The sequence below is a fragment of the Ambystoma mexicanum genome, chromosome 1p (assembly GCF_040938575.1).
Source record: "Ambystoma mexicanum isolate Mex_15411 chromosome 1p, UKY_AmexF1_1, whole genome shotgun sequence".
Lineage (NCBI taxonomy): Eukaryota > Metazoa > Chordata > Amphibia > Caudata > Ambystomatidae > Ambystoma > Ambystoma mexicanum.
This window is the reverse complement of record NC_090921.1, coordinates 1,455,229,290-1,455,246,215: the sequence shown is the minus strand read 5'-3', so window position 1 is coordinate 1,455,246,215 and position 16,926 is coordinate 1,455,229,290. Positions and strand designations below refer to the sequence as shown.

General features: G+C 46.6%; 1 protein-coding gene across 2 annotated transcripts in view; it reads right to left on the bottom strand.

Moving 5' to 3' along the window:
* The window catches only part of UBA2 (ubiquitin like modifier activating enzyme 2), a 470,118-nt gene that overhangs the window by 358,230 nt on the left and 94,962 nt on the right, over positions 1-16,926 (bottom strand). For both annotated transcript variants that reach the window (XM_069607094.1, XM_069607095.1), the window contains one exon: positions 8,100-8,164. In XM_069607094.1, coding sequence (XP_069463195.1) covers positions 8,100-8,164 — 65 coding nt within the window. The remainder of the gene's footprint in view (positions 1-8,099; positions 8,165-16,926) is intronic.

The window sequence follows — 16,926 nt, the reverse complement described above, 5'->3', positions numbered from 1 at the left end:
TCAGTGCAGCAATTGCCTCCAGTACCTGGCCATCTCAGTTGTCTCCTGGTGCCGTTTGCTCACTGTGTGAGCTCATGGGCGCCTGTGTTGGATCACGTGGCTTGGTTGCAGCGAAAGAATCCATAATGCTCATTTTCGCTTTCCCTTTGGTGAGGACATGGCTGCTTGGTTGCACGCGAGCCAACCCCTGGTGCTGCACCCGGTTCCTGTAGACTTGGGTTGATGCTGCTCTAAAGTGTGATGATATGATATGCGCCAGCCTAAGTAGTCCGATGGGGGGTTGGGGGGGGCAATCCAGCTGGGTGCAGTGGTTAGGGTGTCACGCACACACCAACAGCGTTAACCACATCGGGCGCTCGTGTTGCTTAGAGTGTCCGGATGTGTCCAGGTGCCGGCAAGTTGCAGCTTCCCTCAGCCTCAGTCGGGGCCTGTGGTGCCCACAGGAATTCTGTTCTGCATCTCACTCAAAGTGAGACTCTCTTTGCTTTCTGTGTGCTCTTGGACCTCTAGAAGCACGGTTGGGGCTGTTTCCCCTGGGCGTAATGCTTCGCTGTTAGTGTAGCGTGCACCACACCTACGGGCCCTTGTGCCGCAACATGTGTTTATTGCTTTTCTTGCCAGTCTTCGGCCTCGAGTGCAACCATGCGGGTTACAGTCCAGCTTTACAGCTGTCATGCTTAGTGTGCACAATATTGTTGTTGCATAGGCTTTTGTCCCTTTGTGTCCTCTGTTCTGCTTGTGTGCTTCTCACCTTCAGAGTTTACAATGTCAAGAGGCCATGGTCCCTCATCTACCGCCTTGTTATGGCCCATTCTTGCAGCCCCCCCCAGCTTTGGCCAACCTGTGGAGTATTAGGATTGCCAATCCAGTCTGCTACGACCCACAGCGTTCTTCCTTTATACTGCTGCGCATTTCACACCAGATCATCAGGGCCACTGTGTGCTGTCTCGCGGTATGGATCGTGACTCTGGGGACAGCTCTTCAGCGATCCAGGCTCCCAGCCGCTGATCGCGGCTCAGCCTCTCCTTGTGCTCACTGGTCCGTTTGAGTCCCGGGAATCACTGTGGCCCAGGCGTTTTGATCAGGGCGTTATTCTTAGCATTAGCTTGTGGGGGCCCCCCTCTATGTGTCAGTTAGAGTCACCCTTGTAATTGTAGCTCGCCCCGGGTAGCAGTTCCACAGTTGTGTGCTTAGCAGGGCCAAGTCGGTGTCACTTGCCGTCAGAGTTGTCGCCTGGGTTGTCTTACTGTGTCTTCACAGATGCGAACTACTCCGCAGTCGGTTCACCGGCCTCTCCTTCGGTACCCTATGGTCTCAGCCCCTGCTTCACGGGCGGTGCAGCTGGAGTTCCGCGTAAATGTCAGGTCTAGGGTTTGTTTTAACCACACTTTACGGGGTCTCTGTGTCACTGGACTGCCGTTCTGCTGGCTCGGTCGGAGTCTCCATCGCTTTCGCCCTTTCTAGCCCCAGCCTCCTTGCGTTCCCAACCAGGGGTCCGTGCCACCCTTGTGTCCAATATGGCACCGCTCGTCCAATCACCTGTAGGGTTCAGCAGTGCTACGCGCATCTTACCCCGCTTTGTATTCCTCGTGCCTAGGGTGCTGCTGCGTATCGTCTCCGCTCGCCTCCATTTCACTGTTCCCTTTCAGCGCACCAGGACCGGTTGCAGCACGAGCCGCACCCTTGGTCGGGAGGTGTCTGGGCTAAGTGTTCGGTTACTGGAGCGCTGGACCGGTCTCAGTCGCATCACCCCCGAGTGTCAGAGTTTAAGCAGCATACGCCATCTTGTCGGCAGCGGGGTTCTCCCTTCCAGGCTTCGTTCGCCAGCTGTTTAGCATCAAATTACACTGGTCTTCGCCGGAATACAGGGGAAGTGCTTCACGCACTCGTAGATGTCAACAGGAATTCATAAAGCTGCAAATGTCATTAGTTGAAAGGATCGCAGCGAGGATCTCAGCGGGAGCTCTTTCCCGGCACGTCCCCACTCCATGGACCTCAGCCATGCCCCCTTTATTATGGAACTTATGTCCTGATGGTGCAAACAAGTCCACTTAAGCCATCATGTGGCGGACATTAGGGAGTTCCTCATGGGAACGGGAGTCCTCGTCTCCAAAGGGGGAGTCTTTCCCAGTGAGGTCCAACTTGCCTCGACCCCTAGGGAGGGTGTTGCGGGGAGAAGGGTCAATTCCATTGTTTCATCACAGTCCGCACCATAGAAGTAAGCATCTTTTCTTCATTTTTGGAGGGGAAGGGGGCAGGTCTTGAAATTGATCAATCATCTGGCGAGAACCAGAACACGACCCGAAAGGTGACCACTGGGCTTTTCTCATCCAAACCAAGGAAAGAAGATTGTATCCCCAGTAAGTTTGGGACAACCTGCAGCGTCACCAGAAAGCATCGGAGAATCATTCAGGGGGAGTGGAAGAGGTTAAGTGAACATACCCGTTTCTCTCCACTACAGTACTCCATAGGGTAATAATGGTGTAGAGCCCTTGTCCCCAACTCCATCTGGCCTGGTCTCTGGTTGTCAAACCTGGGCTCAGGATCCTTTCCAAATGCTTACCTTGGGAATAGGAGAGTGGGGGGTTGGGTGGGGGGTGGTTACTTATTTGATTTGGGGTAAATGCTTAACTTCCTTCAAAGCACCCCCACTGCATCAGTTTGTGTGTCATTTGGGCACAAGGCCCCATACATTTTAGGGATGGACCTCCTACGAGGGAACTGGGTTTGTGCTTATTCTAACTTTTTTATCTGTTCCTGCATCCGATTACTCACCTGTTGAACACTGGCACATAATCAATATGCACTTCTATTTTGAATGGCAAATATATATGTGAATCATAGTTTTTGATTTACATGACTTACCTGTGATTTTTTTTTTTAATGTGTTCCTAAAGGCCCAGAAAAGAATTTTATTTTCATATACTTACCGACTAACTTGAATGATTAAATGTTGCTGGGTGGACTCAGAGTAGCTCTAGACCACCCTCAGACTTTTCCAGAGACCAAGCCCGTTAAGATTTTCATTTCAGGGATACATCTTCCTGAGACAGCGTCAACCCCAGGATTTTTTGCTGGACGTTGTAATTATTTTTCCCTGATTCCTAGGTGAGGGAATATTCCCCCCCCCTGCACCCCCACACTCTCCATTACCTAGTCTTTTACTCTTTATGGGTAATTTTATGTCTCTCCATAGTGTGTGATTGGAGTTCTAGTTTCCTATAAATTGTGAGCTGGGGCTGGGTTGCCCCTTTGGAATTCCCTTTTAAAATCTCTTATTTCTTTGATGAACTACTGTTCCCAAGAAGTGAAGTGGGATTCCCATCCCCTTTACATGTATTTTAAGTGAGCCAGCACAACCCACCTTATGTGAAGTGCATGGGAGATGCAATGTATCCTATTTCTTACTGATTGGGTAACATTTTGTTACAATTGCAAGTTTGCTTGAATGGCTGGTGGCAGTGGTTTTACCTTCATGAGTTTTCCATCAGGTTTGTCACAGGCTGTCAAGTCAGCCATCGTAATGCATAGGAGGGCCACACTTCCACTAGAATGGTAGGCTCCTTTTTCGCCATTTTTAAGTATCCTTATTCTTTCTTGGGTCTTCTGCCTTCCAAGGCGGGAAAGATCTTGTTTGAACTTTAGTCTTCGGCGGGAGACCTTTGTATTCCCAGCCGATGCTCCAGAGAGTTTGTGAAGGCAGGAAGCGAGGGAGAAATCCACAACTCTGCAGCCCTTTGTCGTTCACCTTTGCCAGAAAGGAACCAGTTCCCAATGGGGTGCTGGCTGTCCTGAATGGACAACCAGCCTGCCCCTTTATGTAAACTGCAGGCAGAGTTTGCAGAAGTTGTGCCTGGGTTCCTGATAAAGACTCAGATACTCGAAGCTGCTGAAAAGTCGACCACTGGAGCTGAATCTGAAGAGGAAGATAAAGAAACTACGGCTGTAATGATTTTCAGCTACCAGAGAGCATGATGCAACCCTTCCTTCCAGCCGACCTGGGGGTCCTGAAAACGACTCCTACCCAGAGGCTTGCGGGGAACACTAATCTTAAGACCTGCAAAATGAGCCATCCCTCGACGTGCTAGGACCTTCCCGGGCTACAAACCGCCAATACCAGGGAACATCAAGCCCGAGTGCAGTGGATGGTCTTCCGAAGGCCGAATCCTGCAGAATCTTTGGTGGACTCCTGCTGGACCTCCAGAGACAATTTGCATCCTTGAAGTCCCCTCACCAGAGTGCAGGACCGAGAGAGTGAAGAGCATCTGACCAGCAATATTTGTACTTCACCTGGTTCCTCTAAAAAGGTGCCAAATCCACAGATCCGCGAGAAGCCTGGACTAATCCTTTGTTGGAAGTCTTTTCTGACGACTGCTGCTGCCAGTTTTCCTTCAGTGTCCATTTCTTCAGTCAGCTGATAAAGAACCGAATCCTATGCTGCTGCATCCTGAAGGCATCCAATCAGAAGCTCTTCTTTTCTGCTAAGGTACTGTGTAGGCTTGGGTGATATTTACCTTGTGTCTTGTGCCAATCTTGTGCAGCTGAGTGGCTGATTCGTGCGTTTGCCCATAAAGTACACCGAGGTGCAACACTGGAACGCCTACACAGAGTCTTCTGTGAAGTCCGTGAACACTTAACTAACTCTGAAGCTAATACTTGTGGAAGATGATATCCTCTGGAACTCTGACTTTCCTGTACCTGAACCCTATCCTGACCTGCCTACCGCTGGCTCCTAGACCACTAGAGTCCCTCTTCTGCCTCCGAGATCACTCATGCTTTAAAATAGGGAAGGACTATAAAAGATAAGGCTTCTGTCTTGAAAACATAACAAGAACAAAAGTACTTGTAACTGTGTTAGTGTTGTAACTTTATCTCTGAAATAGAATAGATAACAATGTTTCTAAAATGTATTACTTACCTTTGAGTTCCATTCTGCCCCTCTGAAAAGTATATAACTTTTAATAGTTTTCCACTCTTAAAAGTAATAGGGTTGGTACGGTTTTATTATTCACCACTGAATGAGTAAAAGTGTACCAATAGGATTTACCTACCTTGATTAACATTTCTTCAGTAACATTGGGGTTTGCTTTCCCGGATCTGCCTTGTGCAGTTTTAAAACAGTCTTGTAGTTAATACTTGCCTATGAACTGCTGAATGCCCTACTTAAAAGTATTCCAAGTTACTTACTTAGCTTGAAATATATGGTGTCTTTGTAAAAGTGTATAACTGGGTTATGCTTTCCCTGAAATGCTTTAGATCACTCCTAAAATAGTCGTAAGAGTTCTTACTTGTCTATTCCTATGCTTAGAGGTTTATATGCCAATAGGTTATACAGACCTAGAATAGCTGCTTCTCTTCTAAAACTATTACTGGGTTGTGCTTACTAAATGAGTTTACTGTATGCATACCTTTCCTTGAGTAGCTTTAGGCCTCTAGGTAGTATACGAGTAAAGTTACTCCCCTTGAACTGTGTTCATAAAAGTGACATTGTCTTGTAACTGTATCCACTCTTGCTAGAAGAAATTTGCATAGGTTACAAGAGATACTTGAAACCAGTATTGGTATAAAAAGTGACTAACTGAATAACAACGTTATAACAAATAGGGTCAACTACTCTTGAATTACTTACTGTAATCTAAAAGGAGCTGTGGTTTTAATCCCCAAGAATAACTGAATGTCATTTTGAATGTCTTATAGGTTTGACTCACCTGGACTGCGGATTGTAATCTAAATAAGGTTATACTTAGGTTTGTAAACCATAAGTATTCAGGTGGTCTTTAGAATTGTGTTTATATGATTATGTTCACTTAAAACTAAACACTAGAATCAGCCACATTTAGACATAATGTGGACGTTAGCCTGCGCTGCATCTATATAGAATTTTGAATGTTAGCAAGTAGCACACTTAGCTAGAATTATGAAAATGTGTCTGCATTGCATCTAGACAGATTTGCGATTATGAGCATGTGCCACATTTAGACAGTCTTGTGAATGTTAACCTGCTTCGCATCTGAATGGGATTGTGAGTGCCTCACTTAGATAAAATTATAAAGGTTAGCATGGCTCACATCTAGATGTGATTTCGGGTGTTGGCAAGTGCCACTCTTGGTTAGAGCTGTGAAAGCTAACAAGCGACACTTAGAACTGTGAATATTAGCATCTGCCACATTTAGATCAAATTGTGAGTGTTGGCCTGCATCGCATCTCCATTGGATTGTGGGTGTTGGCAAGTGCCAAACTAAGAGTTTGATTATTAGCATGGACCACATTGGATGGAGTTGGGAATGTTATCAAGTGCCGCTTTGTGATAGAATTGTGAATGCTGGCCTGCGTTGCATATAGACGGATTTATGAATATTAGCAAGCACATTAGATGCATTGTGATGCCTGGGCCTCTCTCGCACTCGGCAGAACTCAAGTCTGGATGTGGCCTCCGTCTCTATCCGTTGTATGTTGAGGCCCACCTATCATGGGGTCTGGACCTTGCCCCACTGTTCAGGACTCTTGCGTCTGGGGCTAGCCTTCATCCTTCCATGCTGTATCGTGAGACATAGTTTTTTGTGAGACATAGTTTATTGTGAAACCAGACCTTTTGAGGGGCACTCCGATCTAGGTGTGGCATACACATCTATCCATTGTATGCTGATATGGAGCGTACTGTGGGACCAGGGCCTCTCTCCACCATGCAGGATTCTTGAAATCTAGGCATTTAGTTATACTGTGAAGATTAGCTTGAAACATATAACTGACTAACCAAGAAATCTCAAGCTTTCTGCATACTTAACTCACTAATACTCACATAACCATCTCTCGCACAGCAAGCCGCATGCACTTCACCACACCGCAACACATAAGCCGCACCAACAGCACACGAGGACTGACATCAATCTGATACTCGCACCAAAGCTCAGCACACAGTGTATACCGAGATGAAGCTGCCAACAGAACACCACACCTCTCACTTTCCTACTCCCTCTTCACCTTACTAACCCATCCTGCCTTCTCATTTACAGATCCACCAGAGCGCCCGGGGACCAACTCAGTTGGTGACAGTGCGCAGTACAAATACATTTAACATTTATAGTACTTGAATCCAAGATTTATCTTGGCTTACTTATAATTAAATAAACCATTTATTTTTTACAATAAATAGTGTTTCTTTGGACACACTTATGCTACAATTTCTTTGTATCAAGCTACAGCCCTCTCTCCCTCCTAAGATAAGCCTGGCTGCTCCGTCTATGCTACCAAATGTTCTCAGGTGGTACAGCTTTATACGAAGAGTGGGGTTTTGTACTGCCTCAGATATGGTTTTATGAAAAACTGTCCCTAACAAAGCCATGACCACTTGTACACCTACCTGTATTGGGTCTTTGTTAACCATAACTAGGGTACCACCTAAAATCCTTCCCCCATGGGCTGATACTAAAAATCCATTGGCCATGGGGAGGAGAGAAGCAATCAACAGTTTCAAGTGAGCAATGTGTGGTCATGAGAAATTGCGACATGCAGGATTTCAGTGGAGTGCCTGATTCAGCGCCCCGATGGGAAGGGGGCTGTAGAGTTCATTTGCATACAGGGAGCAGTCATACAATTCAACACTACATTGAAAATGCTGGAGTGATGCAGGAAAAGGGAGACCAGTCCTACTTCGGTCAAAGAGTTATTGGTGCTGACCCTCCGTAACCCTCAAGGCAAAGGCAAAGAGGTGCTAGGGCACAGGACTAGATCAAAGGGCGCGCACACACACACACAAAAAAAAAAAAAAAAAGCACTACCAGTTTCCACTCCGAAATATTCCGCTTCTCAGCATTCGTTCTTTACTCTGTGGCAATGTTCTGACCACAAGTTGGCGCTAGAGATGCACAGGCTCCTTGTAGCAACGCATCTATGAACAGGGACTTGCTAACATTGACTTATGGTAGCAGTCAGTCAAAGCCTAGAGGGCTTGTACTTTCAGAGCATTAGCAACAGAAGGCAATGCAATGCAGATTTAAAAGAATATGATGTGTCATCTGTTCCAAAACAAGGTCTCCCACAAACATGGCAAAGCAAGAGCAGCATCAGAAATGTAACTACTTCCAACGGCACAGACTTACCACGATTATCCAAGGCATTCATGACCAGCGTAAACTGTCTGAAGAACTCCACATTGTAGTCTGGGCTGTAGGAGAAGCAAGAGCAACCATTTGGCACCCACATTATTAAATTAGAGATCATGCAATCACATGCAAGCAGCCCCAAAAACATGAAGGAATAATCCTTCCTTCAGTAAAGAACTACAGCTGAATCTAGATGAAGCCCATTAAACATCAAACTAAGTTTGAACATGAACAGTACATTTTCGTAAAGGAAAAGGATAAACTCATTCATCAACAGCGTCGGAAGTGGTCAGGAAACAGACCAACAAATAAATCTAGTCCAGTTATACATAGCAAAATTTACATTAATAGAAAAAGCAAGAGCTAACTGGAGGTTTCCTGTGCTGGATTACAAACCACTTGTTTTACACACTTAAGCAATATTGCTGCACTTTGTTCATTCGTTTTCACGTGTAGGAATGTCACTACCATTGCTTAACAACATATGCATTCCACTGTACGCCCTTTCCATTCGGTTTCTTTCGCACCTACAAAATGAATCATTTGACCTAGCCAAGACCCATCAAAATGGAGATCCTAAACTCGCAGACTATTCTTTTCTTTCTTCAATCCAGTCTCTTGCTTCAAAAAGCCACATACAAGGATAGTGTATTTTCATAAGATTCATTAAGACTTCCTAAAATGTGTTCTAGTGGGTCTGAACAAAGGGGTGGGTACCCTAGGACTCTCATACTGCACTTGGTCTCTTAAGATGGATTTCTAGAATCCGGCATGGTGGACAGATTTTAAGAGGCTACCCTAATTATAGTGAACAGGGGAACTCCGGGGTTAGCCAAACGCAATCAAGATAAGCATGGAGAGTGGTCAAGGCTTATTCTAAAGAGAATGAGTGGGGCCTGGGGCCCACAAATAGTCCACAAAGTGAATCACGCACAAATTCAATTTAGACCGGTTGTACAATAAAACTATTATAGGCCAACATACACTCCTCTCTCATCAACATTGCTCTCTAGAATGCTAGATCCCTCAGACCGCTCCTGTTCTCGACATGTTCCTCCGTCTCAACCTTCATTTCCTCTGCCTCACTGAAACCCAGATCCCTCCTCACAACACTTCGGTCCCTGCTTCCCTAACCACCTCTTCATCCTCCTTCTCCAATATCTCTCGTGCTACTGGTTGTGGTGGAGGTATTGGCCTCCTCTTAAACCCCAAATACCTCTCCTCTCCACTCCATCCATCCATCCCTTCCTTCCCTCCCCTCTTTTGAGTTTCTTTACAAATCCTTCTCCTCACTCCATCTCCTTTCTAATCATTTATCGTCCACCGGGGCCTCTCTCCACCTTCTATGATGACCTCGATCACCTTTCTCTCATCTCTCCCTCTCCCTTCCCCCTTACTGTTCTTGGCGACTTTAATCTTCACTTCTTCTCCCCCTCACTCCCCCGTCGTCCATTCTTGACTCCCATCTTCTCTCCCCTCTTCCTTCCTCCCCTACTCATTCCTCCAGCTCCATTCTTGACCTTATCTTTCACTCTTCCTACCCCTCTTCTACTGTCTCTACACTTCCTCTCCATCTCTCCGATCACACTTTACTCTCCTTCTCCCTCTCTCCCCATCCCCTTCTCCTAAACCTTCCCCTTCTATTTTCTCACGTCGTGACCTTCGTAGCTTCGATCCGTCACTTTCTTGAAAATTGCTCTTCTCTCCCCTCTCTCCACGACTTCTCCTCACTATCGGCCAATGACACACTTTCCACTCTCTCCACTTCCATCTCCTCCTCTCGATCTAGTCCAGCCCCTTTCCTTCTTCCGTCCTACCCGGAAACCCTCTCAACCTTGGCTCTCCCCTCAACTCCTCACCATGCGACGTCTCCTCTGACGTCTTGAGACACTCTGGCTCAAATCTCCTTCACTTTCCAACCAATCCTCCTACTTCCCTCATCACTCCCTCTACGTCTCCCGCCTCTCCTCTGCTAAACGCTCCTACTACTCTAACCTTCTTCATTCCCAAGCCCCTCACCCCCGCCGCATCTTCCAAACTCTCTCTCGTCTTCTCTCTCCCCGTAATCCTTCTACCTCCTCTACCCTATCTCCCACTGACTTCGCTGATTACTTCTCCAAAATTCTTGACCTTCGGCAAAAATAAAAATCAATTCCTTCTTGCTCTTCCCCTACCCCCTTCTTCCTCACCCTCTACTTGTATGTCTGTATTCTCCCCAGTCTCCCTTCTGATGTTTCTCTTCTCCTCTCCAAAGCCCCCACCCCCTCGTCTGCTCCATCCAACCCCGTCCCCTCCCTTCTTATTCCTAAAATCTACCCTCTTCTTATTCCCTACCTTACCTCCTTCAACACCTGCCTTTCCTCGGCCACCTTCCCCTCTGCTTTCAAGCACGCCACCCTCATTCCGATTCTGAAGAAACCTTCTGCTGATCCCCCTACTACCCTCTAACTTCCGTCCTCTCTCTCTTCTCCCATTCCTCTCTAAACTTCTTGAGCGCGGTGCCTACTCGCAGCTCTCTTCTTTGTCACTAATCTCTCTCTCCTTACCCCACTCCTCAATCTGGCTTTCGTCCCAAACACTCTCCTGAAACAGCCCTCACATACATCCTTAACTCCCTCCTCTCTGCCCGACACTCAAAGCAATCCTCTGTCCTTATTCTTCTTGATCTCTCTGCTACCTTCGACACTGTTGATCATCCCGTTCTTCTCAACACTCTCTCCGCCTTTGGTTTGAAGGGATCTGTTCTTAAATGGCTATCCTCTTACCTCTCCCACCGCTCTTTTACTGTTTCCTGGGGAGGCCGCTCCTCTCCCACCCACCCACCCTCTCGTTTATGGAGTTCCCCAAGGCTCGGTGCTTGGTTCTTTCCTATTCTCGCTCTACACCTCCCTCCTTGCCCTTCTTATCTCCTCAGTTGGCATCTCTCATCATTTCTATGCCGACGACACACAGCTCTTTCTTTCCTTCTCTTCCTTCACTCCTGATCTCCACCTTAAACTTTCCTCCTGTCTTACTGCTATTAAAAACTGGATGTCTTCTCGCTTTCTTTGCCTTAACTCTGACAAAACTGAAGAAGTTTTCTTCCCTTACAATTCCCTTCCACCCACCCTCCTTTCATTCATTTTCCTCCCACTAATCTCACTTTCTCGCCTCACGCTCGCAACTTAGGTTTTCACTTTGACTCTTCTCTCACCTTTTCCCACCACAGCTCACTCACCTCTCGTTCCTTTCGCTACCACCTCTGTAATAGTCGCAAAGTTCGCCCCTCCCTTACTTTCCATGCTACTAAACTTTTAATCTCCTCCCTTATCTTTTCTCGTCTCTTCTACTGCTCCTCCTTACTTTTTGGTCTACCTTCTTCTCATCTTGCCCCCCTTAAATCTATCACTCTGCTATCCGTACCGTCTGTCTGCTCTCCCCCTGTGACTCCATCTCTGCTTCCTTATCCTCCATTGGTTGGCTCCCCTTTCACTCTCAACTTAAATTTCTTTTTCTCTGCCTAGTCTTTAAATCTCGCCACAATCTCGCTCTCCCTTATCTCTTCCCTTCTCTCTTTCTACACCCCCATCTCGCTCCCTCCGTTCCGCTGACCACTTCCTCCTCACTCTTCCCTCCCCTTGTGCCTCCTCTCGTTTCCGCTCCTTCCAACTCCTGGCCTCTCCTCCACTGGAACTCCTTACCTCTCTCAATCCGCTCTATTCCTACCTTTTCCTCTTTCCGCACGTCCCTTAAATCCCTCCTTCTCCATTCCCCGCCATGATGCCCCTCCCTCTCCCACTTTCCTTCCCTTCCCCCCTCTTTCTCCCTCCCTTACACTCCCCCCCTTAAGCCTCTCCCTTTCCCCCCCACCCCATTCTTGCCCTCACCCCCTTCCTGCCGCCTCCTCCTCCTCCTCCTCCTACTCCTTCCCCCCTCCCTCCCTCCTCCTAGCTTTGCTCCACTTCTCCCCCTTCCCTCCATCATTGCTCTACATGCTGTTTTGTTGACAATCAAAATTGTAATTTGCTTCTTGTTACCATTGTTATATTAAAGGAGAGTTCCGGGACTTTTTTTTTATTGTCCCTACGGGTCGGCCATGTGTTTGTAAGCATAAATCGGTAGATCGTAGGAAACTTTCCTATGGACCTTACCCGACTTTTCGCCCATTATCGCACTCGAAATCAGCCTCCATTTTGTGATAATCCTATCATTCCGCCGCATCGACCTGGCTCACCTGCCTTTGCGGCACTAAATCAAATCCCCCGCCCCTGAGCCTGACATCAGCAGACGCGTACTGCCCATTTCAAGCACGTCTCGTGTCAACAATCGCTGCGCCTCAGCTATTGACGTGTTGCCATGGAAATGGCAGGACGCCTCTTTCCCCAATAAGTATAAACAGACCGTTTCACAACACACAGCAGCAGATTTTCGATTCCATTCCTCTCTCTGTGTTACTTTGAGTATTCTGTGACTCGTTTCAGTGCTCTGGTCAGCTACCTTCGCCGCTTGTAGCCCGTGTGAACACCTGTACCATCTCTGTAAATTATTTTACTATCTTTACCGCACAATGGCCACAATAATGCCGTATATGTACGAGCCCGAGTACACCGAGGAAGAACTACTGGAAAGTCAAGCACGCGAAAACGATGGGGATTCGGACGGCAGTTGGGAGGACCAGTCAACGGATGAAGAGCCTGGACCATGTCGCATGGACGGCGTCTCCACCTGGTGCACGTGCAATCGGTGCGAGCTAATGCCAACTGAGGAGGAGAACTGCTGCTGCCGTGAAAATTCCGGGTGCTTGGCCTACATTTCGGAAAGCGAGCAAAGTCTGCAGGAAGGCGAGCAAAGTCCGCAATGCATCACCGAGCTGCCAGAGTTCAGGGAAGCCTGCCTCTCACGGACCGTGTTGAGGATGATGATGGTGCTTATGCACGAACTTCGCGGCACTGTTCGTCCGCGTAATCCGAGTAACGAGTAAGTATACTCTGTTTGTGATGTCAGTAATGCCACCACTATTTCATGGTCGTCTCCCACATATAAAATTACATTTACATATCATTCGAACGCATGTAAATTTGTTCCATATAGTGCATTTTCTAGATATAATTTTTTTCTAAGAAAAATGACATGTGTTACCTGAATCGACATTGATAAGAAAGTTTGGTCAGTTTAATACAGTTTGCATCTTTTTTTTTCACAGGTGGTACAGGCTGGTGGCCTATCGTTGCTTCACTTGGTGGCTTCACGGGAGGCTCGGACACCGCGTTCGGAGAGTAATACCTGCCTGTGCGGTACTTGCCATTAGACAACATTTCCCCAGTGACAGTGGACAATACCGCGGATTTTCCCTCGATGTGCTGCAACCTCAACTTTACAATGTGTAATGTTTATTATTTATGTTTAATTAAAATCTAAAATAAAGCCCAACATATATTTTAACAATGGTTGTTTTGATTTTTTAAATGAATCTAGTGTATATTCTCCTGGGAGGGTGAGGTATTTATAAACTCACCCCCCTGCATTCCATGTAGTAGATCCTGCAGCCATCCTCTTACATTCAGTTAGATGGCCTCTCCTTGGTGAGGCCCTGCGGCAAACGGGTCTTGTCTGCACGACCACCGCCCCGATCCACCCCCCGCCCTATCAAAGGCAGTTCGCACCGGGGTACTTGTGCTGGCAAGTGGAGCTGTCAGGGAGCGATAAAGGCCAAGAGGTGCCAAAGACCATGTACACTTCAAAGTGGTCTATAGAGCATGGGTTGTTGTTCCCATGTCTACCTCCAGACCCCGTGTCTCCTGCCAAGCATCCCCCCTCACGCTGGACGGCCCCCTGCAATCCACATAAGTGTGTCTCCATTCACGAGTCTTCCTGTGTCTTGTCTGCACGACCACCGCCCCGATCCACCCCCCGCCCTATCAAAGGCAGTTCGCACCGGGGTACTTGTGCTGGCAAGTGGAGCTGTCAGGGAGCGATAAAGGCCAAGAGGTGCCAAAGACCATGTACACTTCAAAGTGGTCTATAGAGCATGGGTTGTTGTTCCCATGTCTACCTCCAGACCCCGTGTCTCCTGCCAAGCATCCCCCCTCACGCTGGACGGCCCCCTGCAATCCACATAAGTGTGTCTCCATTCACGAGTCTTCCTGTGTCTTGTCTGCACGACCACCGCCCCGATCCACCCCCCGCCCTATCAAAGGCAGTTCGCACCGGGGTACTTGTGCTGGCAAGTGGAGCTGTCAGGGAGCGATAAAGGCCAAGAGGTGCCAAAGACCATGTACACTTCAAAGTGGTCTATAGAGCATGGGTTGTTGTTCCCATGTCTACCTCCAGACCCCGTGTCTCCTGCCAAGCATCCCCCCTCACGCTGGACGGCCCCCTGCAGACCGCATAATGCCACGACATATACACGTCATTCATTCACAAACACACCCCTGTTTCGAATTCTTTATAACCCACTTCATATTTCTAATGAGAACTTCTTTGCGCTTTGCTAGTCAACCCGTGAAGGTGCTGGTTATCTGCTCTTCGTCTCTGTGAACTTCCGTGACCACTTTGAGCAAACTCGTCAGTTTGCAACCTGTGAACAGCTCCCTGTTCTACGACAAGAAACTACTCTGATCCCTGCATCTAACTGTTTGTTCGTCAAGGTAAGTCCATGTACCATAATCATTTTGCGTCCAATTTTTTAATTTATATCTATTTGCTAGTAGTCATCAAATTGCATCCATGTTTTCTTTTCGTTCACGACAGTACATGCAAGGAACTAGTCACATGTTCTGAGTTTAGTCAAATTACTTTTTCTATTTTTTGAAAGTTATTGAAATACTTATCCGCATGTGAATAACATGTATAGTTCCAAGAACCAAAACGGACCTTGCATTGAACCTTTTATGTGTCATTTAATGTTTTAACACATTGGTATTCATAGAGAATTGTTGATCTTTACTTTTCAGAACTTTCCATAATGCCTGCCTGTTCCATTGGCGGTTGCCCTTCGAAGACCCATAACAAATCTGAAGGTACTATAATGCATGTTTTCCCTAAGACAATAGATCAGATAAGAGAATGGGTCCGATATTGCGGATATCCAGCCTCTGAGATAGAAAGTAGAGTCCTAGAAGTCTTTGCGGACAAGAGGGGTGATCGATACCGCATCTGCAGCAGGCACTTTAGCCCAGACATGTACTCCACATCATTGCTAATAAGGACGAAAACACCGCGAGCGAGGCGAAAATTGCTCTCAACCGCTATTCCCACTCTATTCGTCCACATCCCTCCACTGGTGAGTCAAGTTTACGTATTTATCTCTCGGCATTGCGGTAGTGTGTAGCATTAGCTAACAATAATTTCCCCATTTATGTATCCACTCAATATGAAGGCTGAAGATTCTCCATCCGTGTCGTTATTGCAGTCATCAGCCACTTCAAGCGCCTATCGGGTAATCTTACTTAGCTATTCTGACACTGACTTGTTTTAGGCATGTAAATCAATAGTTTTAATTGATCGTGTAATTATTTTACCTAATGGTACACCACAGTACTCGTCCTCTAGTCTTTGTTTTCAGTTATAATTATTGTTATCCAAAATAATGCAAGTACTGTCTTTCAGGGAGATGCTGAGGAGTCCAACGCATTGACGACAACCGTAGATGTCACTCAGATGCTCGAGGTACGTTTCCGGACAGTTCCATCGATGGAGATCATCAGATCTTGCATTCTTGTAGCGTGATTGTTACACACAATGTTTCTTTCGTTTTTAGCCATTGGTATGTCCTTCTGTCGTCGCCCTCCTATGTGTCTTCTTTTTTCAATATTGTGTTCATTACTAATGAAAGTCCTATGTTTCAGGGAGTCGATGGAGCATTAGTCCAAGAGGAAGGGGGAGCATGCAGTTACGGGTCGGCGCAACAGCTTGCAGAAGTGTGCACCGCAGTTACAGCGTCCCTTGATGTTCTTATGCATTTCGAGGTATGGATACTGACAGATCAATCATGCGAGATCAAATGACGTGATTACATCCGCTATACTTCCTTCTTTATTAACGCAAGTACTATGTTTCAGGGAGCTGACGGAGCTTCTTCAACAAGAACATCACCCCTAGTAGTTGATGCAGATCTCTGGGTGGTGACACTTCCAACGATGGAGCAAATCGAATCATATTTGGATATCCATTATTTATTTTAGACAACTGATCATTTGTGCAGGTCTATTTAGATGAGCCGTTGACGCCTGCAGAAAGTTTATGTTCTTTTAAACAAAATAGAAAACCATACTAATGCAATTACTGTGTTTCAGGGAGTTGCTGAAGCGTCATCTTCAATAATATCATCAATGGAAGTCTATGCGGAGCCCGAGGTATGGATCTTGACAGTTCAATCTAACTAGATCAACAATGCGTGAACTATTGTCGTTTGAATGTTCTACACAATGCGTTCATTCGTGTTTTGCTATTGAGATGTACGTATGGGTATTGGTCCCCAAGTACATTTTGTGTTTTCAATATTATTATACATACTAATGAAAGTTCTATGTTTCAGCGAGTCGATGGAGCCTCAGTGAGTGATGGATGTGCTTATCATGAAAGTATAGTCGTTGCAGCGCGAGAGGAAGTGGAGACATGCACACACGAGTCGGAGCAACAGCGTCCAGATGTTGAAGTTCGAGGAAAGAAAGTTTCAAAGAAAAGAAAGCAAAAGAAGGTTAGTGTCCTGTTCACTATATTATGTTGTCTTTCACTGTCAATAGTTCAATACTGTAAGTTGTGTTTAAACTGAACATCCCTTTTCTAATCTGTCCTCTAGTTGCGAGTGGGTGTAAGAACTAGATCTACACAGACAGTGAAGCGA